The following is a 13,009-nucleotide window of genomic DNA, read 5'->3' as shown; positions in this document are numbered from 1 at the left end:
CATTCACTGGAGTCAGTGTAGCTACTGACTTACCCCAGCTAAGGTTCTGGCCCATGGCCTAGTTTTCAGAAGCACGGCTCACCTTCAATCCCCACTACAGTCGCTGGAGACTCAGGCCCCTGTAACAATATCCCAGCGCTGCCGATTTTCAATGCATCATTTCGCACAGCCGGAAGGGCATGAAACCCAGCTGCATTCCTCTGTGCATTTACAGTGCACCCCCATACAGCTGGAGCTGCAGAAGGCACATCTGTACCCTTCAATCCTGCCGCTGTGCTCATGCATGGCTATAACCAGGGCTTGTGTACATCACAGCAGCAGCGAGAGGCTCTGACCATGGAGGTCCCCATTGTGCCAGGAGCGGGACACACCCCCGTGAGAGAGAGTCTCTGCATGAAGAGCTCACATGCTGAATAGATGAAGTGAGGGAGAAGAAGCAGAGGCACCAAGGGGAAGGGACCGCCACAAGGGCAATGGCAGAGGGGGAATAGAACCCAGGAATCCTGCCTCCCAGCCAGTGCTCTACTCACTAGGCACTGCTGCTGCTCTATAGCAGTCAAGTAACAAACACTGAGGGGATATTTCTGTGATAAAACTCATTTCCTTTCACTCTTTGCCCAGCTCCATCTGTATTTCAGCTGTCAGTGCCCTCCCCCCCAACTGCAAATGGTACCATACCCAGCTGTATAACTGGCTTGCAGTTACGTGTCTATGCAATGGGCTTTTGCAGATCTACATTGCCTGGTGTCTACCTGCAAGCAACTGATACACTGCACACTTCTCTGTGGGATTAGCGCCCCTCTGGGTTCCCCCTCTAGTCTTGCCTCCAGGTTCACACAGATCTGTAATTTGGCTAGCACACATCTGTGCTGTTAGGGCACCAAGTTTAGTGTGCGTGTGCACATGCTGTGCCCACACTGCTCACAAGGGTGAGTCCATACATGCATCCCTGTAGGAGGGCCCCTTTTTCAGCAGGAGCTGTAGGGGGTGCTCACCCTCTTAGGTTTTGTGACTGGAGGCATGAGATGGACAAACCTCCCAAGGACCCGCTACCAAGGAACTTCAGGAGCAGAGCCCCAGATGGTGCAAATCAATCTCTTCTTAATTATGCAGTAGTGCCTAGAGATTACAACTGAGATCAGGTCCTCATCAGGCCAGGTGCTGCACAGGCTCAAAGGGAGAGACAGTCCGTGCCCCCAGGAGCTCAATCTGACTAGACAAGGGTGGGAGGGGAAACAGAGGCATCAAGAGGGGAAGGAATGTGCCCCAGATCAGTAGCAGAGCTGGGAATAGGAAGGAACCCAGGAGTCCCAGCCCCTGCTCTAACCCGCTAGACCTCACTCCCCTCCCAGAGTTGGGATATAACCCAGGCCGGAGTCCTGGTTCCTAGTCCAGCATTAGACTACATTAGACCTAGCCCTAATTTCAGTGTGGACACCCAGGCTACTACTGCTCAGCTCCCCAATAAAAAAAGGGACTAATTAGCTGCTCCCCCCTATATGGTGGCCCTCCCTTGTCAGTTGAGTAATTGCTGGTGCATCCTTTCTTCTCCTCCCATACCGACGGCGCCACGGTTATGTTATTTCTCTCTTCTTCTCCGTGATCAAAGGTAGCGCGGCTCCTTTGTGCAGCGCTTGCCAAATGTTTCCAAAAGCATCACAATAAAAACCAGAGGAGAAGAGACAGGAGAAAATGAAAGGCCCAACGGAGGGGCTCAGCAAGCAGATAGAGGCTGCTCATTAAAAACATACACACACCTTCTTGCAGGCTTTTAATTAATATCGGGAAGGCAGTAAGGGGACTGGGTTTTGGTCAGCGGCAGTCCCTGTCCCCCTGTGGCTTTGGGATGTGTGCTCCCCTCCCCTTCCCTGCTCCCAAGGCCATGACACAGAGTGACAGAGACACCAGTGGGACCCAGAGTTCTGAGCAGTTAGAGCAAGGGGGCAGGATCAGACCAATGTGCCCATCCACCCAGGAACCCCCACCCACTTCTGGGTGGGGGAGAGCCACTAATCAGGACTGCAGCAGGAGACAGGCTGAGCTCTTCTCCCCCCACCCTCAGCAGAGGAGGGGGAGGTAGAGAGAGCCTAGCAGCTTGACAGGTTTCAGAGTAGCAGCTGTGTTAGTCTGTATCTGTAAAAAGAACAGGAGTACTTGTGGCACCTTAGAGACGAACAAATTTATTTGAGCATAAGCTTTCGTGGGCTACAGCTCACTTCATCGGATGCATTCAGTGGAAAATATAGTGGGGAGATTTTATATACACAGAGAACATGAAACAATGGGTGTTACCATACACACTGTAACCAGAGTGATCAGGTAAGGTGACAGGTTTCAGAGTAACAGCCGTGTTAGTCTGTATTCGCAAAAAGAAAAGGAGGACTTGTGGCACCTTAGAGACTAACCAATTTATTTGAGCATGAGCTTTCGTGAGCTACAGCTCACTTCATTGGATGCATCCGATGAAGTGAGCTGTAGCTCATGAAAGCTCAGGTAAGGTGAGCTATCACCAGCAGGAGAGCGGAGGCAGGGGGACCTTTGCTCCCTCTTCCTTTACTTTCCTTTCTTCCCTGCTCTCTGCTGTAGACAATGGGCTGCTCTGCTCCCTTTCCCTCTTCCTCTCCCCCAGACAATGGGCTGGCCCACTCCCTCTTCCCCCTCCTCACCTGCAAACAATGTACTGACCTGCCCCTGCTCCTTCCCTCATCCTCTCCTGCAAACAGTGGGCTGGCCTGCCCCTTCCTTGTCTTCCTGCCCCCCCCACAGGTCCTGGCTTGGGTGAGGGCAGGTGAAGAGCCCCTGAGCCTGGAGCTGCCGGAGAGCACAGGTGCAATGGGGGCAGGGCAGAGCAGAGGGAGCTGGGACCCTGCATCAGCAAATACAATGTCGGGGTACAGGGAGAAGCCAGGAGCTGCAGCCCACGCGCTTCTGCAGCAGGGGCCAGTGTTGTCATGCAGTGACTGTGCCCCAGGGCGGGCTGGGGCTCTGGAATCGAAAGAAAGACCACCAAACAGGAGAGAACCTTGAAAAACTCTCCTGGTGTTCTGGGCCCAGCTGATGGCTCCTGACCCCCTGGCGCTGGCTCTCAGGGAGCTGATGGATACTCTGTGAGGGAAGGGGTTGGCTGCTGCCCCCAGCCCCCAACTCTGCAGCCCCAGCTACTGGGCCAGGCTTTGCCGTGTCAGCCTGGAATCCTTTGCACTCAGCCACCAGCACAAACCAGCCCATCCCCAGCCAAGGCAACTCAGCACATGGACTGGTACGCCGGGACTGGGTGATACAGTATCCCCTGTCTCCCTGCCACCACGGGCCAGACCATAGCCCCCGCCAGCCCAGTATTCCCCCCTCCCCTTGCCACCCTGGCTCAGACCCATGGGCCCAGGCAGCCCAGTATCCCCCCGCCACCCCAGGTCAGACCCATGGGCCCGGTCAGACCCATGGGCCCAGCCAGCCCAGTATCCTCTGCCTCCCTGCCCCAGGTCAGACCGATGGGCCCAGCCAGCCCAGTATCTTCTGCCTCCCTGCCCCAGGTCAGACTGATGGGCCCAGCCAGCCCAGAATACCATTACAACCTGTCATACCAACAATCGAGCAAGGCTTGTAATAAAGGGTCTGGCCAGATCTTTCCAGCCCAGTGACAGGGCTACGGTCGCTCCCCAAAGCGCGTGGGCCTAGGGAGTGGGGTGGCAGTTTCCATTTCTGATCTGTCCAGGAGGGGGGGTGGAGTCTCTGTCAACCACTGGAGACTTTGGCGTTGGCGTGTGCAATTGTAGGGAGAAGCTTTTCCTTCCCTATTATTTACTGCTGCCTTTCAAACCATAATGAAGCCCTGACTCTGTTTTCCTCAGCTGACAATGAATGCTTTTAATGATAATTTTGAGCTAATGTATGCGACTCTGAGCTAGATGAGCTATAGGGATCCCTCAGCCAGTGTGGCGATGCAGCTGCCTCTGGGGTGGGGTAATGAGGGCCCATCTATACAAGGATCCACCCAGTGCTGAGATGCAGCTGACTATCCCTATGGCTAACGTGCACCACTGCTTGAAGCACAGCACCCCCTAGTGCCACATTAGGGTTAGTACTGACCTTGGGGAGAGAGTGCCTCCTACTGAGTCCCCACCCCACTCCCAGCAGCACAGTGCCCTCTAGCAGCTCACTTGTAACCTCTGCTCAGTGCACAGCAGCACTCAACCAGTGCAGAATAGACCAGAAGTGTGTGTGCAGAAGCAGAGAGAATGTTATACAGCAGAATAGTCTCGTGCCATTGTGTAAATCTATGAGATGGCCCCAGCTTGACAGAAATCACAGGGCAATGAAAACAATTCAATACTTGGAAGCAGAGGAGGCTGGCAAGATCAGGGTGTTTAGCTCAGCAAGGAGATGAAGGGGAGGGGGATATACTAGAGGGGTCTAAAAGGACGGGCTTGATCTAGACAGGCAGCTGGGATCTGCTATTCACCTTCACTCACCATTCAGGAACCCCCAGTGAAATTCTAGGCCACACGTGTCAAGTGACTCCATTTGTACACTCCATCGTTAGCCTGCGGAACTCCCTGACACTTGATAGTTATGGACTCCACTCCCTGCTTCTGGAGCTGTCCTTTCCATCAGTGTGTTTTCAACCAGCCAAGATTGGCACCTACAGTCTATTCCCTCCACCACCAGTGGCCAGGATTGTCTCCTACAGTTTATCCCCCTCCAAGTTTTATCCTTTGCTCCTGTTCATCCCATAGCCGCTAATTTCCCTCCAAGCCATTCTCCCCCCACCCAGTGTCTTTTGCACCTATTGGGTACCTGGAGCCAGATCTCATGCCACCCTGCAGCTTGACTAAGCTGATCTCTTGTGAGCTTCCTTCATAAACTCACTCAGTCGCCAACATCCTCTTCCCCTTGAGACCCCATGTCAGGTCACAGCTCTGAGTCCCAGGCTTGACTGAGGGCTGTGGCTAAGCAGTGATTTGCTTACACTGTCCCTCTTCCCCCCCCCCCCCCGCAGGAGGGGGCACTGAGAACACACACATCGTTTAAATACCTACCGCAGCCTTGTAAAGGAGGGTCACCCTCATATTCCACACCACCTGGCGCATGAGCTGTGGGAGCTCAAAGCACTGCACGTAGCTAATTCCACCCCATACGCTCCTTTGCGGAGTGGTCTTGTTTGATCTCTGATATTGCAAATGATGGGGCGGCTGAGTGAAGTGACTCGCTGGTAAAGCAACAGAGAAACAGGCCGCAGCCCTCAGGGCTCCTGACACCTACCTACCCCTGATCTAACCACTACCCTCCCAAGTCCTGGCTCCCAGCCCCCCTGCTCTAACCATCAGACTCAACTTCCCATCCAGATCCAGGAAAAGAACCCAGGAGTCCTGACTCCCAGAGCACTAAACCACTTGCTTCAAGCTGTTGTGTAACTCTTTTCCCTTCCACGTTGGCTCCTTCCCTGTAAGCGGAGCCGGAGCAGAGATTTTGGTCTGTAAACCATGGAGGGTAGTGACTCTGTTGCGTGCATTCGCATGCACTCCCCACCCAATCACAGCTCCCACTGGTGGTGTGACCACATATGCAGGTTTATGAGCTCACTGCCTAAGTTCCCTGTAAGCAGCCGCGCGACGCTCAGCCCCAGCCCAGCCCAGCCCCAGACCTGCCGTGGTGGGGAGAGGCACCCCTCCCCCATCCCCGACCCAGCCCAGCCCCAGACTTGCTGCGGCTGGGGGAGGCCCCAACCCAGTCCTCCCACGGTGGGGAGAGGCACCCCTTTTTTGGACCCGACTCAACCCCAACCCAGACCTGCCATGGCCTGGGAGAGGCCCCCAGCCGCAACCCAGCCCCGGACCTGCCACAGCCGGGGGGAGGCACCCCTTGGCTGACCCAACCCAGCCCCGGCCGGACCTGCCTTGGCCTGTGAGAGACACCTCTCTCCCTCAGCCCAGGTGTTGCTGTGGGAAGAGAGAGCTGGGGGGAGTCCTCTCTCCCTGTTGTAGCCCGGGGGCAGCCTGCATCCCAAACCCCTCATCCCTGGCCCCACCCCAGAGCCCGCACCCCCAGCTGGAGTTCTCAGCCCCCCGCACTCCAACCCTCTGCCCGTGCCCTGAGCCCCCTCCCACACTCTGAACCCCTCAGCCCCTCCCCACCACATTAATTTTGTTATGTGCACCAATATGAAGGTGATGTGCACATAATAAAATTCATTCCACACATGTGTGGGAAAAATTAGAGGGAACACTGCCCACTGCATAGGCACTAATAGCCTCACCCCTTGGGACAGCCTGTAGAGGCTTGGCCTTGGGATCCCTGGTGCCCCTGGATTCTATCTTGGCAGGCAGCCCCAATCGCTGCACAGACACAGCACCGCTACTACAGGCTGGGCTGTAATGAAGTGGCAGGGAAGAGGGTGCCACTGCCCTCTCCTGGGAGGAATCAGAGTCACAGCTCTGTGTGACAGAGCCCCGCACAGTTAACTCGTTTAGCTCCGGTTGGTGGGCAGCTTAGGGGCAGCAGAGTTGGGAGTTCTAACCCTGTTACAGCCAGGAAGATTGGTGAAGCTAGGGAGCCCATGGCTTTGGCACTGTCCAGTGAGAAGCTGGTGAGGAAACTGGGAACCGGCTGATGGGAATGGCACATACTGGGAATGGTCTGCCAAACTCCTGGGGTTCTCATCCTCAGCTGGTGCAATGGGCTGTAACTGCATAGGAGTCAGGACTGCTGGGTTTTATCCCCAGCTCTGAGAGGAGCGTGGGGTCTAACAGGTCAAGCAGATGGAACTGGCAGTCAGGATTCCTGGGTTCTATTCCTGTTGATGTCAGTGGGGCTAGGCATCTGTCCCTCTGTCTGCTTTCTTTCCAGTTCTAATAGGCACAGAGCCCATAGATCTGTCAAAACAGCTACTGAAAATATAGTTACGTATGTTTTTTAAACGTGTATTTTCCCAACACACACCCGCCAAATTTACAGTCAAAGGACCAAAATAATGTGTGCAGTGTCCTTGTCATTTCAACATCAACTTTGATTGCCAGATGTAAAAAAAAAAGTTGGGGGGGAGGGAGAGGTGGGAGGTGGGAATGGAAAATGCAGACAGACAGAGTTGAAAAGTGTGTCTGGGTGGGGGGGAGGGAAAGATTTTAAAATATGCAGAAAAAGAAAGAAAAATGAATCTAGATAGGTAGACAGAAAGAGAAATTAATTTAGAAAGAAAGAATGAAAGTAAGAAGGAAAATGCATCTAGATGGAAAGACCATAGATTAATGAATCTAGAAAGAAAATTAATAAAGAAAAAGGTAGATAAATTAATATAGAAAGAAACAGAAATGAATCTATATAGGTGAAAAGAAGGAAATGGATGTAGAAAGAAAAATTAATCTAGATAGAATGAAAGTAAAAAAGTAAATATGTCTAGAGAGAAAAAACTATAGATGAATCTAGAAGGAAAGAGACATTAATCCAGCTAGACAGAAAAAAGAATATAGACAGACACAGGAATTAATGTAGAAATAGTATAGATAGAAACAGAAATGACTCTAGATAAAAAGAAAGAAGATAGATAAAAGAACACAGAGAGAGAGAGAGGAAAGAAAATGTATCTAAACAGAAAGACTATGGATAAATTAATCTAGAAAAAGGAACAAATCTAGTTAGAAAGAAAGATCAAAGAATATAGACACAAATGAATCTAGAAAGAAAGAGTATAGATAGAAAGAGAAATACATCTAGATGGAAAGAGAGAAAGAAAGAAACATAGAATTGACTCTAGAGAGATAATTGAAAAGGCAAGTGGTAGAGAAAAGAGATGTTTTAAAAAAAAAGAAAGAAAAAAAAGTTGTTTTTCTCCAAAAAAACATTCTTACCTAGTTTTCTTTTTTGTAATTTTTTTTCTTCATGCTAAAATCACATGGCCAATTTGTTGATGTAAGTTGATTGAATTCTGTGGTTTGCTCTCTTATTTTTAAAACGAAAAGAAAAGGGAAAAAATGAAATGAAAGAGAAAAAGAGGGGAATAAAAAGAAATGTGAAAAGCAGTTTGCAATTAGGTTTTTTCTTTTATTATTACTTAATTCTGCTGTTTGAAAATCTGTTTAATTTTTTTGCATTAAATGACTAATTTCTTTTTTTTTAATTCTTTTTCTTTAAATTTATGATTTCTCTAGATTTTGTTGTAAAAAGCTACAGTTTAAAACGAAAAACAGTCGTAAAGATTCGTTTAAAAAGCAGCCAGAGATTGGGGAACGAGTCTAGTTTTAAATTCAGTTAATCAGTTTGATTCAGTTTCTTGTGTCCAAATGGGGCAGTTTTTCCTCCGGTTCGTATTAACCCATCTCTCCTTTTCTGTTTCTCTTCCCCCTTTATTTCTCTCTGTTCTAGGAGGTGAATTAGTATTGCCCATAATTACCGAAGATTCCTTAGACACCCCACCAATTGCCACCCGGTCTCCATTCATACCCCCGCCTCCTACCTTTGGCCCCTTCCTAACCGTAATAGAGACCACCAGAGACACCCTAGCCCCTTCCGCCAATCAAAAACCCCCATGCTTAGCCGACCAAGAGGACAGCGATTGCGAAGAGGGCATTGAGGCTTCCGGTTACGCCTCGGGCGAGGTCTTCGATTCCAGCCTGCCCCCTACTGATGACGAAGATTTTTACACCACATTCCCCTTGGTCACAGATAGGACCCTGCTGGCCAGGCCAGATGGAGCATCTAAAAAGTCCCAAGGCTTCAGGCCCAACATTAGGACAGGAGTGCCGGCTTCATCCTCAATCCCTGAGCTCCTGACCTCCACTGCCTCTCCCGATCTGGTCCGTAACATCCCCGCCGGCAAAATGAACAATCGCGAGGCCCCCAAGTCCCACCCAGACCAGTACCCCCCTCTGCCCACCTCTTTTGAACTCGACAACCGTAACAGGCATAAGTACCCCGGTATAACGTCTTCCCCCAATTTCCACAATCTACCCACAGCTAACCCCACCGGCTCGGGGGAGAGGGGTCCCCCAGGGGCCGTCGAGGTGATCCGCGAATCTAGCAGCACCACGGGGATGGTGGTCGGCATTGTGGCGGCGGCCGCCCTGTGCATCCTCATCCTCCTCTATGCCATGTACAAGTACCGAAACCGGGACGAAGGCTCTTACCAGGTGGATCAGAGCCGGAACTACATCAGCAACTCGGCACAGAGCAACGGCACGGTGGTGAAGGAGAAACCCACCTCTGCCACCAAAACCCCCAGCAAGAGCAAGAAAAACAAGGACAAGGAGTATTATGTGTGAGTCTCCGCCCCCCCCGGCCCCGCCTCCCTCCTGTCCCTCTGGTGGCGAGCGCGCGAGAGAGACGATTGCAGGGTGAGACCGCTCAAATCATGCCAACCTTTGGATACAAGAGACCAACGAAACCTCCCAGCTTTCCTTTCTCCTCCTTCTGCATCACAGAGGCAACCAGTGGATCCTGCCCCCCACCCCCACCCTGCACTGGTTTCAGTTTGTTCATTTCCCCCTTTTTTAAATTTTCAGTTCATCCTCAAAAATTAATAACAACCACCCCAAAATCAAAATCATGCTCGCTTCCCCTCCTCCCCCACCCCGGATTCCTTCAGATCTTGGGGGTTTGTTTAATTTGTTTTCCTTTTAGCAAACGAAGTGGGGGAAAGAACACAGCAGGGGGCGATCAGATCACACACGCCATGGTTAGAGGTTGGCACCGGAAATAAGCGACCACTCGGAGAGCGAACAGAAAACAAAGATTTGGGGGTGGGGTAGATGGATTGATGAAGGCTTCGGAGCTCCCTAGATAAAGCTGAGCCAGGATTTTGCCTATAAATATATATATATATATATATATATATTTATAGGTGACAGCTGATTCCCCCCTTTGTTATTCCAGAAGGTTAGATGCCTCCTCATCCAGATGAAACTTTGGGGTACATCTCCCCACCCCTTTTAGACCCCTCTCCCATGCCCTGTTTGGAAACAGACTAATCCAATTGGGATACAAAAGATTTGATTTTTCTTTCATAACTATCGACAAAATTCCAATGCGGAGCAGGATACAGCTGGATCCAGAAAACTTGGCTGGGCAAAGATTTTGGGGACGAAAAATCGGTCTCTCTCGGAATTATCATTAAAACAATAAAAGGGGGGGGGGGTTTCTTTAATTATAACTGATTTTTCTCTCTCTCTTTGTTAATGTGTCAGAGTCTTGGAAATGTGTGGAGTAAACTGAACCGAAACAAACAAAGTCACGAACTCTCGGGAAAATAAAAATGAATCCATTAATAACGATGGTGGTAAATAAAGCAGTTAACATGGATCTTGTCCAACTATGGAACTGATCGGCTATTCGGCTCTCTGCTCTGTAGTAACAAAAGGGGGTGCTACTCTCAAAAGGGTTAGAGTTGGGATGGTGTTGGTTTTTGTGAAACAACAGCGACGGGAGCTGACACTGGTTTGGGGCTACCCGCTCGGGATATGTGGGGGTGGGGGAGATGGGAAAATATACGATGTTTCTGTTCTGTTTTCTAGGGGATTGATGGCATAATTCCTTTTCCCCCGTGCTCCTCCACTCCCATCCCGTTTTCTCCATGCCAAGGTGCTATTGTGATCATCCTTTAAGTGTCTTCTCAGAGCATGTCCTTAAATTGTATTGTTCTTTCAAGGTATCCAGAACAGGGGGGTAAGCAGCTGTTGATGGGAATTTGCAAATGAAGTGGGGGGTGGAGGCGTTGGACTATTTCCTTCACCCGCACCTTCTCCCCTCACTGGGAGAATTGGAAAGGCTTTTCAACTGACTATATATAAAGAGAGCTCTATATATATATATAAAATATATATATATAAAAATATATATATTATATAAGGTATATGTGTGGACAGTTTAACACAGAAGAATCAAAGAGGGTTTGGAAGGATGTTTGAAAAGGAGCTAGAGACAAAAAATTTCTCCCCACTGAGGTGTGTGGCACGTTACAGGTAGGATCCCTCGATGATCTCTGGGCACGGCCGCTGGAGACCAACTCCCATCTTTGATCATATTTCTGCAAGACTCCAGCCCATCCTTCTGCGTGCAAATTGGCCGACAGGGCCGGCCCCCTGCTTCCAGACAGGTCAGTGCCATGGGGCCTTGCTCTGTCGGGTGCTTTCCAGCTGGTTCCGATGCAGCAACGCACTTCAGCACCTGCCTAGCTCAAAGCACGGGGGTCATCCGGTCAAAGCCAGTAGGGAAAGAGTCACAGATTGGAAGGGAGACATGGCAGAATTTTGCCCAGAGGTTCTTGCACCCAGCCCATGACTTGCGTGCCAATTGAACCATATCTATTGGATGATAGAAAGCCCTCAAGGGATGAAGAATCCTCTACATCCCTCAGGGAATGGCTCTAAAATTTCATTCCTCATGTTCTCCATTAAAAACATGCATCTTATTGGCGCCAACTCCTAGCCATCAGATCTCACTGTCCATCTGCTAGATCTAGCAGTAAACCCCTTTTCTCTGGGGCCGTATCATGAATAAAGCAAGGGAGCTGTGCTGGATTGGGGTTGGAGAACTCCAGCCCTACCAGGATCAAGCCCATCGCTGGGAAGGGTGTCAGGAGGCGAGGGATTTGGATCGGAATTCTTTCTTTCAAAGTGATAGGATGCAGGTGAAATAGGCAGTTCAATTTCTCAAGCCTGGCAAAGTTATTGCAAACTCCCCTCGCCTTCAAAGCTAAAATGCCAAAAGGGGCTAGCAGCGAGATGGAGAGAGCGTGATATATCTGCCATTGTAAGCTGTGAACTGAAATCATTTCATATTACTTTTAAGGCTTGAGGTGTTTTTTTTTAAGAAAAGGCATCACATTTTGCAAAGTTTCCAGGGTATTTAGGCTCCTACACTTTTGGAAAATGAAATTTAGGCTCCTAAATCCCTTAAGTGCTTTGGAGAATGTTAGCCAATGTGAAATTTGGTGGGCATCTCTCAGCATCTTGGACCATTGCATGAGCTCGAGTTCTGTATTTTTCTCTTACCAAAAAAACAACATTTTTTTTTAAAGATGCAGATTATTATTGGAGTTTCCTTCATTCCAAACGTTGCCACTTAATGGAACTGTCTGCAGGGTGAAGGAGGGGGATTTCTGGCCGTTTCTCTAGGAGTGTAATGAACATTATCAACTGTAAATTAATTTGTACATTATTAATACTTTATTTTTGTTTGGGGGAGGGGCTCGGGCGGAGAAATGAAGATTGCAAACTCTATTTTAAAAATATGACACTGATGAATATCCTCTTTTTAAAATATTGAGAGAGAGATTGGTTTATTTTAACAAGAGAATTCCCAATCTTTTTCCTTTGCAGCATTCCAGGTGGGGAGGAAATAAATTTTTAATTCATTCTTTTTGTATCAGTTCTGGTTTGGTTTTTTTAACGAACAGAAACCCCTTCCTGATTGTTTTGGGGGAAATACTCTGTGGTTCTGCATATTTACCCTGTAAACTTCCTGTACTCTTCAATGTTACTGTAAAGTGTTACCAATTATGATGAAGTCAAAAAAAAACCTTTCAACCCATGTACATTACCGCAAAGGGGAATACAGTTGATTCTATACTTCGTACAACTCTGTAGTTCTAGTCCTCATTTTGTGTGGGCAGACCAGGCCAAGAGATGGTTAAGGGATTGACTGAGGGCCTGTTTCTCCATTGCTTTGTACCTTGCCTACTATGGGTTATATTGCAGTAGCATCCAACAAAGAGTGGGGCCCTGTCAGGCTTGGTGTTGGGCCGAGATCAGGGCTCCTGTCACACAGGTGCAGCACTGACTCCAACCAAGATCAGGGCCCTAGTCATGCCAGGCACTGCACAACACCCCCACTGCTGAGGAAGATCAGGGGCCCACTTGTGCCAGGTGCTGCACAGACCCCAATCAAGATCAGGGACCCCATTGCACCAGGCATTGCACAGATCCCCCAACCATGAGCGGCCGTGTTCCCATTGTGCTGGGCGCTGCACAAACCTCCCAGACTGAGATGAAGGCCCTACTCTGCCACATAGGCACTGAGACCA

The 13,009-nt window shown here is 49.6% G+C and overlaps 1 protein-coding gene across 32 annotated transcripts in view; it reads left to right on the top strand.

The window, feature by feature from the left end:
* Nucleotides 1-12,567, top strand: part of NRXN2 (neurexin 2) — a 274,349-nt gene extending 261,782 nt beyond the window's left edge. For 20 of the 32 annotated variants that reach the window (XM_043551330.1, XM_043551335.1, XM_043551326.1 and 17 more), the window contains one exon: nucleotides 8,356-12,567. In XM_043551330.1, coding sequence (XP_043407265.1) covers nucleotides 8,356-9,251 — 896 coding nt within the window. In that variant the 3' untranslated portion in view covers nucleotides 9,252-12,567. The remainder of the gene's footprint in view (nucleotides 1-8,355) is intronic. The other 12 variants (XM_037904496.2, XM_037904495.2, XM_043551343.1 and 9 more) reach the window with 1 other exon arrangement.
* The last annotated feature ends 442 nt before the right edge of the window (nucleotides 12,568-13,009 follow it).

This window comes from Chelonia mydas, chromosome 7 (genome assembly GCF_015237465.2).
Source record: "Chelonia mydas isolate rCheMyd1 chromosome 7, rCheMyd1.pri.v2, whole genome shotgun sequence".
Lineage (NCBI taxonomy): Eukaryota > Metazoa > Chordata > Testudines > Cheloniidae > Chelonia > Chelonia mydas.
Note: the sequence above shows the minus strand (reverse complement) of the source record. Positions and strands in the feature narration are given on the sequence as shown.